The sequence below is a fragment of the Pelodiscus sinensis genome, chromosome 16 (genome assembly GCF_049634645.1).
Source record: "Pelodiscus sinensis isolate JC-2024 chromosome 16, ASM4963464v1, whole genome shotgun sequence".
Lineage (NCBI taxonomy): Eukaryota > Metazoa > Chordata > Testudines > Trionychidae > Pelodiscus > Pelodiscus sinensis.
This window is the reverse complement of record NC_134726.1, coordinates 37,045,871-37,062,312: the sequence shown is the minus strand read 5'-3', so window position 1 is coordinate 37,062,312 and position 16,442 is coordinate 37,045,871. Positions and strand designations below refer to the sequence as shown.

Sequence of the window (16,442 nt, the reverse complement as noted above, 5' to 3'; positions counted from 1 at the left end):
GATCCAATTTCGATTTCTTAAATGCTGATGCTTCTTGGAGAGCTGTTTCCTAAAGAAGTCACAGAAGATTAGAGGCACAGATTCTATAACTGTTGGTGGCACTTGGACATCTTACCCCTATCCTGGAACTGTGCTAAATATATTCAAGTCCGAGATCAAGTTTCTAGAGATTATTCTGGACACCCAGGCTCAAGAAGCCAGAATTAGCCTGAGATGGCCATTTTGAAATGCACTCTCCATCGGGAAACCAAACCTCTTGTACTCACCCTGCTTTAAAATATCGCCATTGAAATTGGGTGGCTCTGAAGCAACATCGAACAAAAGATGCTGTGGTGCTCTGGGAGGTTAGTAACGCATGTGGCACTTGAAGCTCACTTAGGGTGGACCTTTTTCCTGTACAAATCACTGGTAGTTTTGGGTCAGCCATGCTAAGGGAGTTTCTGTTCTAGATATTGTGTTGCCCAAGTGGCACTAAATCAGTCAGGCACTAACCAAGATGGCAGACATAGCAGATGGTAGAGCTGGTGGAAAAACGGGATAATCTCAAGAGTATCGTGTGGAGGGATTTTTCTTTCATTGAAATGTAAAATGTTGATAAAAAAACAATGCTTATTTTACGATTGAACCCCAAGAAGCGGTGTGGGGGAAGGCATGCCATTGGTTTGATCGCTCTCTGCAGGAAGGTCTTTGCCAGGTAAAAATCCAGGGGTGTTGTTTGTGCTATGACGGGTTGATCCCACCCAGAAAATCCTCCAGGGAGTGTTGGGTTAGAAAACGAAAATTGAGGCTCCCCGCCTGCATAGTGCCTAGCCCTAGCTCCAGCTCTCACCGGGTCAGGGCTGCTGACAGAGGGGCAGAGGAGGGAGGTGCCCTAGGGCTGGGTAATTCAAAGAGGCCCCGAGCCCCCAGCCCTTTAAATGGCCACTGGAGTGCTGAACTCCAGGCAGCGTTGACCCCGCCCCTTCCACCTGAGGCCCCGCCCCTTCTAGGAGCACAGAGCCAGGCTCCATCCCCATCTTGCCCAGGGGCCCAGGGTGGATCTACACTGTGGGGCCCAGGCTTGCAGTGTTGGTGTTTCCAAGGCGGTGCTCAAACATCCACACGGCATCGTCCTAACGCAGCCATAGCGCACTCCACAGCCCTTCTGCCTTGGGTCTGGGCCTTGCCTGCAGCTGTGCTGCAAAGTGACAGGGATTCAGCTTGAGTCACGGACTCTGACTTGCTTCCCTGGCAGGCTCCTTCGGGGAGCCTGGCTGACCTGCATTAGACCCATTTGCGTGTGGACAGAAAGAGGGCTCAAACCGGAGTCAGATCCTGGTATTAGTGTATGGTGTAGACAAACCCATGGGGATCAGCTGCCTCTCAGGAAGCCCTGAGCTCCTTGCAGGATCGGGCCCGAAGGTAGACTGAAAGTGACCAGGCTATGAAGTGCCCCCAGCTCCTAATGCTTCTTAGGGGAGTTGTGTGCGCTCCGTCCTTGGCCTGGAAGGAGCGAACGACCGTGTTACGGGATCTCTGCTATATCGACAAACAAGGTGAGGCCGGCTGAGTTCCAGAAGGGATTCTCTTTTCATTTAAACGTAAAAAGCCCCCAAAGGAACCCTTCAAAAGGTGATTTCTTTAGTCAGAAACTAGCTTGATACCGGCTGATGCCATGTGCTTTCTCTCCACTTTCTTCTCTCCTTTTCCACAGGGAAGTCGAAAGCGAAAGACATCGGCTTCTGGTACAAAGCTAGTCCATTCACGGGACTGGGAAGGAGCTCAATTACTCACAAAGCTGTCCCTTTGCTCCCTCTCCCCCCACCCCGCCCGCAGCCAGGTCTGCGCAATGCGGAGCTTACCTGAGGCAGAGACCTGGTGAGCCTGAGTCTTGCTGTCTGAGACTCTGTCTTTCTTCCAGTGGCCCGATGAAAGGTATTAGGTTTACCGAGGAGGAGGGGAAAGGCCCCGATTTGCTAATGGGGTGACAGGGGCCTCCACGAATGGTTAGAAATGGAGCACCCAGAAACGGCCGGGTGTGAGAGACAATAAACCAGCCCGAGACAAAGACAAGTAGGGTCAAATCGTCAGCTGCTGTCAATCGACAGCTCCTGGAAAGTGCATACAGTCAGACCTATGCATGTTGAGTGGCCGGGGCATTGGCACAGGGTGCATGGCAGGGGGTGCTGAGAGATATTGAACCAACGTGTGAACTGAATCTATACTAGAAACTACTTCACGCCAGGGGGTGCCGTAGCCCCCCTACACCCCTAGTTCCGGCACCCATGCTAGCTGGGGATTCCTCAAGTTGTCATTCAAGTAGGAAGGGGCAGGACTTCTTGGAATGGCCTTAGAGCAGCCTTGGCCAATCCCAGCTCTCACAATCGATAGCTGAATCTCCCCCATCATCCCGGAACGCCATGAGCTCCCCTACTGCACTTTTTAATTTCATGTGTCTACGATCCTGCCGGTCCGCCACTGGACATGTTGTTTCCAACCCCCAGTACAGCCCCACGGAGAGACCTGCGCCCCCATGGGTACCTCCTCGTAGGCAATATTAAACGCATCCCAGTAGGCCGCCAGCCCCTTGGGTCCTGGCATCTCCGCGAGTCTGTCAAAGACGCGTTCAATGTTGGCGACAGAGAGGAACACCTCTTGCGTCAGGGTCAGCTGAGCCATCTGCCCCGCGGTCAGCTCCTGGAGATGCGCCATCTGCAACAGAGAGAGTGTCCAGGGCTGGGCGGCGTTCTTTGGCCTTTCCAGGAGAGGCACAATAGAGTTCATCTCCCTTGCGCTTCATCCCAAAGCAGACATGGCTCTGCGCTATCTCTGCTCTCACAAGCAGGCTGCTGATCGTCTGTAATAGGGTAGCACCCTGTAGCCTCAGCGGAGATCAGGACCCCCGCTGGGTTGGGCCCTGTACATGCACAGTCCCTGTGCTACACATTGGAGTCTCTACATCTGGGGTGGGCAATCATTTTTGATGGGGGTCACTGCAAGATTTTGGTAAGTGGTCAAGGGCCATGCTTTTCTCTGGAGGGAGGTTGGGTGCAGAAGGGAGCTTGGGGCATGGGACTGGGGTGCAGGAGGGGATGTGGGGTTGAGAGGCATCTTGATTGAAGGAGGGGTTGTGATCTGGGATAGGGGTGCAGGCAGAGGTGCAGGGGGTTGGGTTATGACCTGGGGCAGAGGATTAGGGTGCAGGGTCTGGGAAGGAATTGTGACTGGGGGCAGGGAGTAGAGGGGTGCAGAGGGTTTGGGTGGTGGCCTGGGGCAGGGGGTTGGGGTACGGGAGGAGGTGGGGCTGCCGCTGCCAGTCTGCTCAAAGCAGCTGGCTGCGTGAGCCATGTGCCTCTCTGCACCATGCGCCCAGGGAGAGGGGCGGAATCTTTGCGCATTTGTCCCGCCCTCAATACAATTGTCACCGCTCCCATTGGCCGAAAACCTGCCTGAGGTTCCCAGCGGGCCGCAGGCAGGATCCAAAGGCATGGCGAGTTGGATCTGACCCACCCCACCTCTAACTAGACAAGACAGACCAGAGCAGTATCGCAATCCCCGTATTACAGGCGAGCAACTGAGACAGACTGCCCGAGGCCACACAGGGGCTGTGTGAGAGAGTTAGGTACCGAACCCAAATCGTTTGAGTCTCAGTTCAGTTCTTTAGCCACAAGGGCATCTGCCCTCATCAAGGAGGTCTAGATGATGCTACGATGAGTAAAACCACCAAAGATCATTTCGATCAATGAAACTTCATAAACCAGAAATTCATCTCAGGCTTCTACTTTAGGGCAGGAATACTTTCCATGCCGTATGGGGACATCCAGGCTCTATTTAGGTCAAGTGCAAAACTCCCATTGACTTCAGGATTTCACCCTGTGTGCGCTTACGCGGCTCCTCCTTTGTACTCTATGACTCAGTTGTGATTTGAACACGCGTGTCAAAGCAGGATAGCAATGTGGTTCCTCCAAAGCAGTAACATGATCCTAGAAGTCCAAACCAACATTCTCACCCCGGTAAAATTGCTGTCGAGAGCAAAGAAGTCGGTCAGGTTAGCTATGGTCTTGAATCTTCGGAAACTAAGGGTCATCCAGTTTTCAGTGGCCTTGCATTCTAAAGCACCTATCAATCAAGAGTAAAAAATAAAACCATTTGCATGTAAGGGCTTGCTTACTCACAGATTTAGCTCAGTTGAGCAAGGGGTCTGGATCTACCTGGCACTAGCCTGTTGTGTGCATGCTCCCAATATGGGATTACATGTGTTTATCACTTGACCCGAGGGCTAAGCCATCCTCCAGCTCAGAACGATGCATGACGAGCCAGGGACACCCACCTCGGGGGAAAGAAACTCGGACAACTGGTGCTACACTTTTCCTGCAAGGGGCAATATGGGGCAGCCAGGCCTAATGACAAGTGTTAGGAATAGGGCTAGAAATGTGCACACCCTCGCTCTGAACAGCTACTGTGCCCGTGATGTGACCAGCTTGAAAGAGAAGTTGCAGAACTTAATTTCATTTACAAGTTTGGTACCTGCAACAGAGGCTTTAACAAAGACCTTAACTGGATTACCCTCTACATTCCACATCCTAATGACATAAAAAGCCAAGCACCAGGTTCTTTAAAGTACTCAGAACCCATTCTATCAGCTTCATTTAGCACGGGCACTCTAATTGACAATTTTTTCCCCATTTTTTCCTTCTCTTTCCCTCCCCATTCCCTGTCTTCCTCTATTTATTTTGCAACCTAGACCCCGTAACTCCATTCATCTGAAGAAATGGGTTGTGCCCGCGAAAACTCATGATACCATCTACATTTTTTGTTAGCCTCTAACGTGTTGCAGGACTATTTGTTGTTTTTTAAGTTGTTTTCAGTTACAGATTAACACGGCTATCCCTCTGAGTCTTTCAGTGTGTTAGCGCTCCAGGACAAGTTCTGTACTGTCTTCTATGTTTCGTTTGTACAGTGTCTTATAAAATGTGAGCCTGAGTCGTTAGACACTCCTGGAATACGTGCAATCATAATGATATAACAAACTGTATTTCTAAGGGTTTGTCTACACAGCAAAGTTATTTCGAAATAACAGCCGTTATTTCAAAATAAGTATCTTAGCGTCTACACAGCCATTCCGTTATTTCAAAATTAATTTGAAATAGCGGAGGGCTTATTTCAAAATCGGTAAACCTCATTCCATGACGAATAGTGCCTATTTCGAAATAAGCACTGTGTAGATGCTTATTTCGAAATAGGAGGCCTTCAGCCCTTCCCAGGGTGCCCTGCTGGCCGCCCTGGCCAAAAGGCAACTTCTGACCCGATGCCCTGCTGGAACTGGTTCCAACCAGTCTTAATTGTCCTTAATTGTGATTCAATGTCCACTCAGTGTGGACATGCTATTTCAAAATAGAAAAACGCTATTTCGAAATGCATTCTGTGTGTAGACGCGTTATTTCGAAATAAGCTATTTCGAATTAACTATTTTGAAATTAGATATTTTGAAATAATGCTGTAGTGTAGACATGCTCTAAAGGAGTTTTCACCCAAAAGGATCCCAAAGTTCTCTCTCTGTGTAAATCATGTCATCAGCAGGAAATGCAGCTGCTTCTGGGGTATGGTAATTGCTTAATAACATACTGAAAGTTTGCTTGTCCATGTAGGACATGAAGTGAAGAATTTTACATCTGGTTGAAACTCTGCGGTGAATGTAGAATTGGTTTCCTTGTACTGGAATTTGCAGGACGTAGGGCGATGAGACATCCCGATATTATCAGGACAGTCCCAATATGAAGGGCTTTGTCTTCTAGAGGCAACTCTTACTCCTCCTCCAGTCCCAATTTTTCACACTTGCTCTCTGATCATCCCACCAGGACACTATCCCTGTGAAAGTTGCCGTGAGATCTTGAATAACCATAAAACTGAAGTCCTAGCCATTTGCCATTCCTCCATCATTCCCAAGAAGCTACTGAAATGCCACCGTTCTCGGGAGACTTCCCTATGGCTTCTTGAGCCAACATATTCAAGAGCATCACTCGTCTCAACAAACCAGGAAAGAGGGGGAGACAGACCTATTTGTAGCAGGGACCTGACAATCCACTGGGTGACACTTGTCTTTGTTTCCATTGCCATCTGGTCAAAGGCATCGTCCAAGCCTTTAACGCTGCAAGAGAAACCAATGGTGATCATAGTTGGCTGCAATTATGTGCGGTGGTTTTCGAGCTAACGGAACCACCCAGTACGTGGGGCCAGACTCGTTTTAATATACTGGCCCGGCAAGCTCACGTCTCTCATCTTCTCCTCCCAATCACACAATCATCCCCATCTCCCAGCTTTCCCTCCCACGCTCATTGGTGGTCTCCCATGAAAGAAGCCGGCGAGTTGGTCTCTGACTCACATTGTCTGTAGCTGTGTGCAGTTCGCTCGAACTGGGAGAGCCCTCAGCTCCTCCGGGGTGATGGAGGCGAGATACAAGGTCAATGTGCCATTGAACCAGGATTCTAAACCAGCTGTTGTCATGGAGGCAAAATGTGGCTTCAGGATCTGGAAAATCCCCTCTAGCATCACCTCCCGGACACTGACGTTGGTTATGTTCACTATGTTCATCTAGGGAGAAATGGGTTGGAGACTATGAAAGTGAGGCACGTACGTCAATGCAATGGAAGTACAGCACTGTTTCCAGACCTTTTACGTCAGTGTGATGTTGTTCCCGCCGAAGTCTATGGAAGATTTTGCTATTGATTTCTGTGAAACAGAACCGGGCCCTATGTCTCATGTCTGGCTGATTAATTTGATTTTTCACACACTTTTAGTGTTCCAGTTTCTTAGAATTGCCTGGTTCATCTGTTTCTACAACATTGTGTTGGAAGACTCTAAAGGCGCGTCAGAACAGCAGGGCTTAACTCGAAACAAGCTATGCAGACTGAGCTACGTCAACTGTGTAGCTTATTCTGAAATCGCTTATTTCGAGTTTTGGTGCTGTCTACAAAGCTCTTATTTCGAAATCGAGCACTTATTTCGAAATCCTTGTGCAGTGAGGGTTACAAGAGTCAGAGTACGAAGTCCTCCAGCTTGACGGTATTTTGACATTGTGTAGAAATAACTGCCGGCGGTGTAGACCAGGACTATGTTTTAATAATGTTGCTGTGTAGTCATAGCCTAAAACTTCTAGTGCTTCTATATATAAATCTCACTCATTTATAACCATTGAAAAATCTGCATTTTCATGGGAGTGCAGAAAATTGGTCTTAAAATGCTTTGAAATATGGATAGATTTTTTCCAATGTAAACCTGGGAAATGATACTGCATTCAGCAGATTCAGAGGCTGATTCTTAGACAACAGCTTCTCTTTATACTCGGGAATAATTCATAGAATCATAGAACTGGATGGGACCTAAAGAGGTCATCGAGTCCAATCCCCTGCCCTCACGGCAGGACTAAGCATCATCTAGATCATCCCTAACAGGTGTCTGTCTAACCTGCTCTTAAATATCTCCAGAGATGGAGATTCCACAATTTCCCTGGGCAATTTATTCCAGTGTTTAAACACCCTGACAGTTAGGAAGTTTTTCCTAATGTCCAGCCTCAACCTCCCTTGCTGCAATTTAAGCCCCTTGCTTCTTGTCCTGTTCTCAGAGATCAAGGAGAACAATTTTTCTCCCTCCTCCTCATCACGCCCTTTTAGATACTTGAGTGTGAGCGTGCACACACCTGCTTCACTTGCTTTTGGCCATGCTGTCTCTTGGGCATGGAGGCAACAGCAGTGATACTTGTAAATCTCGTTTTGTCCAAATGGCTCCTGAATTCTGTGGCAGGTGTGCATAGGTGACGGGTTTCATAGATTCATAGATTCATAGACTTTAAGGTCAGAAGGGACCATTATGATCATCTAGTCTGACCCCCTGCACAGTGCAGGCCACAGAATCTCAACCACCCCTCTTAGAATAATCCTCTCACCTATATCAAAGATATTGAAGCATTCAAAAAGTGCATGCCCTGGTTTCAGACTGCCCACAATTACACCAGCATCAATCAGCCCCATAGTTTTACACACACAGTTGCAACTATTAGAGAAGGACTCAGAGCACAAACTCGTAGAATTGCATGAGGAGGAAGTGAGCTAGGACAGATCATGGAATCCTTCCACTTAGCAGTTTTGCATGACCGTATCTCTGGACCATTTCTACTGGGGCTTGTCACTCCATGACTAAGATTTCTAGTGACTCTGATAGATCAGGAGAATCAGAAACAGCCTCACTCTTGGGCTGTGTCTACATTGGGAAGGTTTGGTGACAAAAGCACTGTCAACAGGCAAATGTCACCAAAAGTGAAAACTGGTCAAACTGTTTTTTCTGCCTCCCATTGATGACATTTCATGGCCACATTGCCAGCTCCCCTGTTGGCAGATAGAGCAAAGCATTGTGGGTAAACATCCCACAGGGCAGTGTTGTGGGAAGGCATGGCTGATCCCTGTGCTTCTTGGGATTTCCTTGTAGCTCTGCAAGCTCTCTGTTCTGAGGAATGTCAAAACAGCACAACCGTCTCTCCAGCTCTCCCTCTGTAGGAGCAGCCTTTCTGTTGCTGGGTTCCTAGCAGGGCAGAACAGGAGCTTTCTAATGATTTGCTCTTTGTTTGTTCCCCAAACGGAGCAGCTCCCTCAGCTATCAGAAACTTCCCAGGGCTTTGAAAGGGAAGGGGCACATGCTGCAGGGCAGCAGAGATCACAGAACACTGAGCAGAGCCATCAGGGCAGGCATTGTGGGATACTGGCAGAAGCCAGTTCTGTGGACAAAACAAACAGCAAAGTTCACATTGGCTCTTTGTTGATGACAAAGGGAGGGGAAAAGACAAAAGTCTCTCCCAGGGCTGGAAGTCGGTGTTTTTCCTGACAAAAGTCACATTGCCATATAAACGCTCTCACTGTTTTATCAACAAAAGCCAGGGTTTGGTGACAAAACATGCCAATGTAGACAACGCCTTAGAAGCCAGTTCCAATTTGTTATTGAGCTCATCTCATGCTAGTCAAATGGTAGTTTTCTGCTTCCCGCTGCAATCCATTAACTGATCCTTATATGTAATGGCATAAAGATACGGCCAATTAAATGAGTATCAGTCACTTAGATGTCTCTTGCTGTTCTAGGCCACATCACATGGGGCTATGAAACATGCCCTTTTAGGGACAGAATCCACAACCTTCAAGCATACTGACTAGCAGTGGGACTAGTTGCATGAGTCATTGCTATGCAATTGATCTGATTTGCATAAACACTCAGTTTAGGGCCACTTCACTGTCAGAAATGCAGAGAGGCTGGGGTGTATGAGACAATCAGGCCTGATGTGAGCAAAGGTTACGGAATCAGGCCCATCGCTTGTAGCACCCATGGCCAAAGGAAACTCTCTTACCTGTGCTGCGAGCACATTGACCTCATACAGGAAGGTCTGCAGGTCAGATACATTTCTGCTCTGGAAGGTGTTCATCACGTTGGTGGCATCAGTCTTCGCACTGAGCCTGCTGCTGTCAGTTAGGATGCTGGAAATGACAACCAGCTTTGCCAGGTGTGTCGCAGTTAACAAATCCGTCACCTCATACTAAAAGAAAAGGAATCCAGAGTTGAACTGTATAAATTCCGAGTCACCCAGAGAGCCAGAAAAGTTTTAAAATGTATTTATCAGTATTTTTGTCTCTCAAAACAATGAACGCCACTCACCATGATGTACGTACTATTTATTAGTGTTTGGTGGCGTGTTGGTTATTGAAACAGCTGCAAGTTTCATTAATTTCAACACAAACATTCATGCACCCATTCAAAGTGCAGACTTCTTGAGTCATTAGAATCTAGCCTGAAAAGTTTCATTCATCCAATCAGGGAACACTAATAAAGCCATGTGACTTTAGGGACCGTCCACACACAATAACTTACAAACAGCAAACAACTGATGTGAAGAATTCCTGAATAACACATAGCTGGAAATTATTCATATCAGTTGTTTGTCACGTATGTGTTATGAACATACTCGAATGACATTTGGTTGGATTCTGAACCAGAAAAGGGCTACATTTGGAATTAATTTTATTCCCCTAATAAACATAATTTCATCAGCTGTGGTCCTTCTGCCACCTGTGAATGAACATTCAAAAGGGTATATTCACCAGCATCAACAAAACCATGAGAACGGGTCAGAATTTTCAACAAAATGTTTTCTTTAATTGCTGATTCATCAAAACCAAAACTTTCCACAGTAACTGGTCAGTTTTGTGGAATTTTCAACAATTTTTGGAAACGTTTCTAAATCATGGAAGCATTTTGTTTGGATATTTCCAAAATGAAAACATCTAGGTTTGTGGTTGGAAGCAACGTTCTGTTTTAAAAGTTAAGCTGATTCTAGAAAAAAAAGAGGGGGGGGGGGGGGGCGTGAACGTACTCCAAATTGAAATGACACTTCTGGAAAATTATCAATATGAATTGTTTAGATTGACTTTGCACCCATTTCTTAAATTTTTTTCTCCTGAACATTCTGAAGATTTTGATTACATTATCCCAATTTAGAATGGTACATTTTTTTCATATCGTGTAAATGTTTATGGGGTGGGAGAAGCATTTATCCCTGTTGTGTACCACTTGGTGTCCATGCTATGCCTGAGCTGAGTGGGACATCTGTGAATCTCGTTTTAGTGCTGGTTCTTTGCCCCAGAGTGAATTTCACCTTGCAGATGAAATCTTAACACTGGTGGGAATTGTGGCTGGGATCGTACTTACCCCATTAAAGGCAGGAAAAAGCCGGATGAAATCACTGTAGTCAGCATAGACGCTGGAGAACCCAAAGTTTTCCTGCAACCAATTCCTGCTGTTGACAGACGTGACTGTACAAGCTACTCCTGCAAGAGACATGGAAACTGATCAGACAGATGGTAACAGCGCCATTCATCAGCAAAAAGACAAGGGGGAAGTTTGTAACAAGTCAGGTGATCAGTTGTGCCAAGCAGCCAAAACTAAATGGGAAAAGTAACTCCGGTTCCAAAGGACAGAAGTTAGCAACAGAGCTATAATCATAGCTCTTAACTGATCCTAGACATCTCCCATTCAGGTGGGCTTTGCAATACAGTTCAGGGTGACATTACGGACTAGTAGTTAGAGCAGAGGGCCAGGAAACTGGAGTTCATTGAAAATTGTGGCACTGGGCTGTTGGGTGCCCTTTGAGTCCTCCTGCATTTTCCCACTTCCAAGGATGACAGCTATGGAACAGACAAAGGCATGGGGAGAAGACATCCCAGAATTGTAGGGTACGACTTGAGCATTAAGACGCTGAGAAAATGGTAGAAGAAACTAAAGACAGTAACAAAGTACCTTCTTTTGCCACCTGTCCATTGAGAAAATTCAGTCGGGCATGGTATACGGCTTTCTGGGTGTCGGGGTCTAACGTACTGTGCACAGAATCCAATCCCTTGTAGCTGGAAGGTAAACAAAATGAAACATGCTTTTGAGGTCCCAAGTCAGAATCATCCTCCGTCACTCCCATAATCCTTCCAGACCAGAATTTCCAGCCTGGAAATCTAAGAGACTTCCAGCTTTTCCTGGCCCTTTTATCAAGTTGTTAGTAACTTGCAAATTGTTGCCTCGGAAATAAATGATGCATCCTTTTCCTCTGATCTGCCCGCGATGACCGGAAGACCCAACAGGCTGTTAGAGAAGGGGCAAACTAAACTGCTGATCTGAGGCTAAACTGAACTTCTTTGGTCTGCAGCTCTGGTGAGGGCATCTTTCCTGGCTTTGCCCGCTCAGGAAGATGGAATCTGCTCTTGATTACAGTGATTTTACACCAGCGAAGTTCCAGTCCCTTCCATGGAACTACTCGTGGTGGATACCAAGGCAAGAGGAGAACCAGGCACGGAAAGAACAGCCCTGTTCTTGGTGTTGCCACTTTATTTCCTGCCAGAACTTGAAAGGAAAAAGGCACGTGAAAAATTCCATCTTGAAAAATGCCTGAGCACTCAGCCATGGATTTAAACGTAGCCATTCTTCTACTAAGGAATTTCACCAGCCAAGTACAGAGATTGGTATTCATCTACAGATTTGACACTGTTTCCCTGGGCTTGAACAAAGACATTAACTGGATGTCACATCATAAAGCACACTCTCCTGCCTCTAACAACTGCATTTTTACACCAAAAGTAAGAATGTGACACTCCCTGCCCACTTAATTAGTCTCTTTAGCCCTACCCTACAATTGACAAGTACTTTTTTTAATGTTATAAATATCTTGATTTCTGTTACTTCCACCCCAGCTCATCTGATGAAGTGGGTTTTGCCCATGAAAGCTCATGATGCTATATATTGTTGTTAATCTCTCAGGGCCTGTCTACACCACAAGATTATTTCGAAATAACAAGGTGATGGTCCAAAAAGCAAGTCGGTTATTTCCAAATTATTTCGCAATAACGGGCTTGCTATTTCAAAAGAATGCCTCCTGCTCGTGAACGGAATAATGCTTATTTTGAAATTGTTATTTCCGGAGTTATGATTTCGAAATAACTTATTTCAAAATAAACTTGTAGTGTAGACAAACTACGGTGCCACAGGACTACTCATTCTTCCAAAAGATTCCAGTTCATTCCAAGTTGCAATTGGTGGCTTAAGCTGGTTCTCATTTTATCCGAACGACTTCACCTTTGCCGGTTAACCCATCGTGGACGGCACTGCTTCTTCAGACAGGAGGGGTCATGGAATCACAGAAGATTAGGGTTGGAAGGGACCTCAAGAAGTCATCCACTCTAACATCCTGCCCAAAGCAGGACCAACCCCAAATGCTGTTAGAGTATAGCTAGCGTCTATGGTCAACCAAGGACGATTTCAAAATGCGCTGGGGAACATTTGAAAGGGAGACAGAAGGCAAATGTGGATGGGGTACAGGGTGGCCCTGGAGATTTCAGGTAACAAAAATCCCATTTCAAGTTTGGTACTTGCTATGGAGATACTAAATGTATCTAGCTCATCTGCCTCACTTTCTTTCCCATCATGCACCATGTTGCTGAGCGGACATATATACTCACATCTCTTGGAAGTCAGTGCAGCCTATTTTTGTTGGGATGAGGCTCAGTATATTTGCATCCGCCACCGGGAGCAGCATCTTCAGTTTAACCTGAAACAAGTCTTTCAAGGAGGGAGAACAGAGATCCGGGAAGCTCTCGTTGACCTTTTTTAGAACCGTCTCCAGCACTGAATACATCACTTGGTGGTCAAAGGGCGGCGTCAGGGTCAAGGTTGATAGCTCGTCCAAGTAGCCCTCGAGGTAGCGGACATCGCTGGTGCTGAGGACATGGGTGATGCTGGCAGCCATGCTGCTGTTGGAGAACACGTTGTGAGTGGCTGTCAGCTGTGCTAGTTGGCTGGCTGTGAGGACATCCAGGGCTGCAAACTAGAAATAAATGGGTTGGATTTAAAGCTCTGCATCATGGCATTAGGAGCACATGTAGCTCGCACACCTACTGGGCGTTGGTCACTGTCCCATGAGGTGCCATTGGCACTTAAGCCCACTTACAGAGGGAGAAATGAGTTTGCGCTACAGCCTTAGCTGAATGCCAGCTGTGCTGTGCTATGCTCCAGAGGTTCTAGGTTCAGTTCTGCCCATCAGCGTTACACAAACATTAAGGGTGCGTCTAGACTATAGGGTTTTGTCGCCAAAAACATACCTGCGTCTACACTGCCACTGAGTTCTGTCGACATAACCTCGACAGAACTCAGCAGTTTTGTCGACAGCTGTGAACCTCATTCTACAAGGAATAACGCCTTTTGTCGACAGAGTTCTGTCGACAGAAGGCGTTATTGCATCTACACTGTCATGTCAACAAAGCGGCTTGCTTTGTCAACAGAATTGGATGTAGTCTAGACGCTCTTTGTCGACAGAAGCTTTGTCAATAGTATCTGTTGACAAAACTTCTGTCGACAAAAGCCCGTAGTCTAGACGTACCCTAAGTGTTGAACCAATGTGTGAAACAAGAAAAATTCCAGTTTGGTGACTGGCTTGCCAAGAACTAGGATATAAATTTAGGACACGCACTGCCCACTTAGAACCTGAGAACCAGATGACTCCCAGCTTCAGTGGGCTTTGGCTGAGACTTTGGTTAATACAGTCCATAGATAAGCAAAACTCCCATTGACTTTCATATAAAGTGAGAGAGTTGTCAAAAGTGTCTGGGTGCTTTATAGACATGTAGAAAAAGAAAATTCCAGCTCGGAAGAGTTTAAAATCTAACAGGCAACATACTTAACTTAGGGAGCAGAATTGCAGCATCAAATCCTATTACATGATGGCATTGTTCTATGATAAATTGCATGACACGCTACCGGGTACAAGCAATAGCCTTGATGCACTTTGTAGACATGTGCTTAGTGACCTACTGCAACATTATTATTAATTAAAACTCGAAAGGAATTTTGAAAACCAAAACATGATCCTTCAGATATTGATTCTGGACTCCAAATTTTGCAACCGACCTCATGGTGGAAATAACTAAATGAACGAATCCATTCAAAGTACGTTCTTACCCCATCAAAACCACTCCAGGAAGTAGTGAACGCATTATATGATGCATAGTTTCGGAAATTCTTCCAGTTGCTTAGTATCCACTCTTTTGCTGAGCTTTTTTGGCAAACTAGAGCAACACAGAAAGAAACTCTTATTTCTCTGTGAGCATGGGCGCTGTGTCTCGTTAGCCCATAGAAAAGGGAAACAAAGATTAAAAAAACACTGGGGAGAGGGGAGGGATTACATTTGTGTTGCTGATGAAAGCAGAAATATTTTTGCTGCACAGATGGTCAAATAATGTTAATCACAAATGTGGGCGGCTTTTTTGTGAATATTATTATTTGATAATTATTCCATTACTCCGTTATTTGACCAGCGCATTTTATAATCCTCATTCCTCAGACAAGAGAGCTTACATATTCATTTATGCTTCATTAGTCTACGCCAGTGTTTCCCACTTTTATTTGGCCACGGAACCCCTTTAAACTCGAACGAATTTTGAGGAACCCCTAATAACAGCCTAATATACGGAGCTGACAAAGTAGACCACAAATAAGTAGGGATAATAATAAACAAAAGCTAAACAAGGTCATGAGATCAATGTTTAGTTTAATTGCACATATTTAAAAACAAAAATCACACAATATTATTTTTTTTTTAAATCATAAAATGTTATTGGAATGGAATTTTCTCATGGGACCTTATTTTCACTTAGCAGAACCCTGGTGTTCCACTGAACACCATTTGGGAAACATTGGTCTACACGGCCTCCAAGATCTCCATGGACGTCAGTGGAGTTTAGCCAGGACTGTGTTTGACTCTACATGCTGATCACTTACCGTGGGCTGAAAGGAATCTCCCAATCCAGTCGGCCACCACTTGCCTTGTGCTGGTGTCCATCTGCGAATACACACTGTCCAGAGCTTGCACGCTAACGAAGGGGATTCAGAAGGGATACCATCAAACGGAGGCCAAATGCTACCTCATCATTTCTATCCTTCTCATCATTCATTCCCTCTCCACCCCCGCATTCTTGGGTAAAAGTCAAACCTTTCACACTATGGATGTCGGATGGAAATTGACCTAAGGACCACATGTGGTCAGCAGACACGTGCTTGTGTTGCTGCCATCTCCATTCTCATTTCCTCCTGCACCCCATTCTGGCCCTTATCCTCTTCCCAGCCTTCCCTTCTCGCGGCTCTCTTTTGCTTCCGTCACCAGCTCCCATCTCTGGAGCAGGTCCCCAGCTGGTATAAACTGTCAAGGCTCCTTGAAGTCCATGGAGAGTTGATCATTTCCACCAGCGGAGGATCTGCTCATGGGCATCTTCTGACAACTCAGCTTCTGAGGTCATAAAGGGGAGCTGGTAGGGGGCATCTTGATTGGCTGCCATATGACAAAGGGCTGGCCAATGGCGGAGGGGGGCAAAGAGGGCAGCTGCCCTGGGACCTGACAATTTAAAAGGGCCCACGGATCCTGGTCATCATCACAATGGAAACGGCCGTGGTTGGCGTCCCGGGCCCTTTAAATTGCTGCTGGAGCCCTGGATGGCACAAGCCAAGTAGTGCTGAAGGATGGCAGGGGAGGCTAGCCTCTGGCTCCATCCCTTCCACCCGAGATCATGCCCCTTCTGGGGGTCCTGAGCCAACACTCCCCCACATGGCTCAGGGCTTGGCAATGTCTGATGGCTGCCCAGGTATCCTGAGTCTCCATTGGATCCTCCGCATCTAGGATCCAATGGGTGCACCCCCCTCTTTGGAGGTCTCTCTTGTCGGTCTTTGCTTCTGCCTTAGAGGCACTGAGTAGGCGGCCAAACCTAGACCGCCAGAAGCTTTTGAACGCACCGCAAAATCTTTTGATTGACTTCTTCTTATTGGTGTAAGGTCTGTCGTGATCTTTGACCAAGAAATGTGGATTTTGACAAAAAAAATTGATTTCCCTACTTTGGACTGTA

At 46.4% G+C, this 16,442-nt stretch overlaps 1 protein-coding gene across 4 annotated transcripts in view; it reads right to left on the bottom strand.

The window, feature by feature from the left end:
- The window catches only part of LOC102455891 (uncharacterized), a 100,745-nt gene extending 84,957 nt beyond the window's left edge, over positions 1-15,788 (bottom strand). For 2 of the 4 annotated variants that reach the window (XM_075899815.1, XM_075899817.1), the window contains exons 1-11: positions 15,539-15,788; positions 15,328-15,419; positions 14,509-14,615; positions 13,014-13,378; positions 11,311-11,414; positions 10,723-10,841; positions 9,368-9,553; positions 6,362-6,570; positions 6,036-6,127; positions 3,989-4,098; positions 2,521-2,691 (exon numbers count right to left, since the gene is read on the bottom strand). In XM_075899815.1, coding sequence (XP_075755930.1) covers positions 2,521-2,691; positions 3,989-4,098; positions 6,036-6,127; positions 6,362-6,570; positions 9,368-9,553; positions 10,723-10,841; positions 11,311-11,414; positions 13,014-13,378; positions 14,509-14,615; positions 15,328-15,388 — 1,524 coding nt within the window. In that variant the 5' untranslated portion in view covers positions 15,389-15,419; positions 15,539-15,788. Of the gene's footprint in view, positions 1-2,520; positions 2,692-3,866; positions 4,099-6,035; positions 6,128-6,361; positions 6,571-9,367; positions 9,554-10,722; positions 10,842-11,310; positions 11,415-13,013; positions 13,379-14,508; positions 14,616-15,327; positions 15,420-15,538 lie in introns of those variants that run through there. The other 2 variants (XM_075899816.1, XM_075899818.1) reach the window with 2 other exon arrangements.
- Between the last annotated feature and the right edge of the window lie 654 nt (positions 15,789-16,442).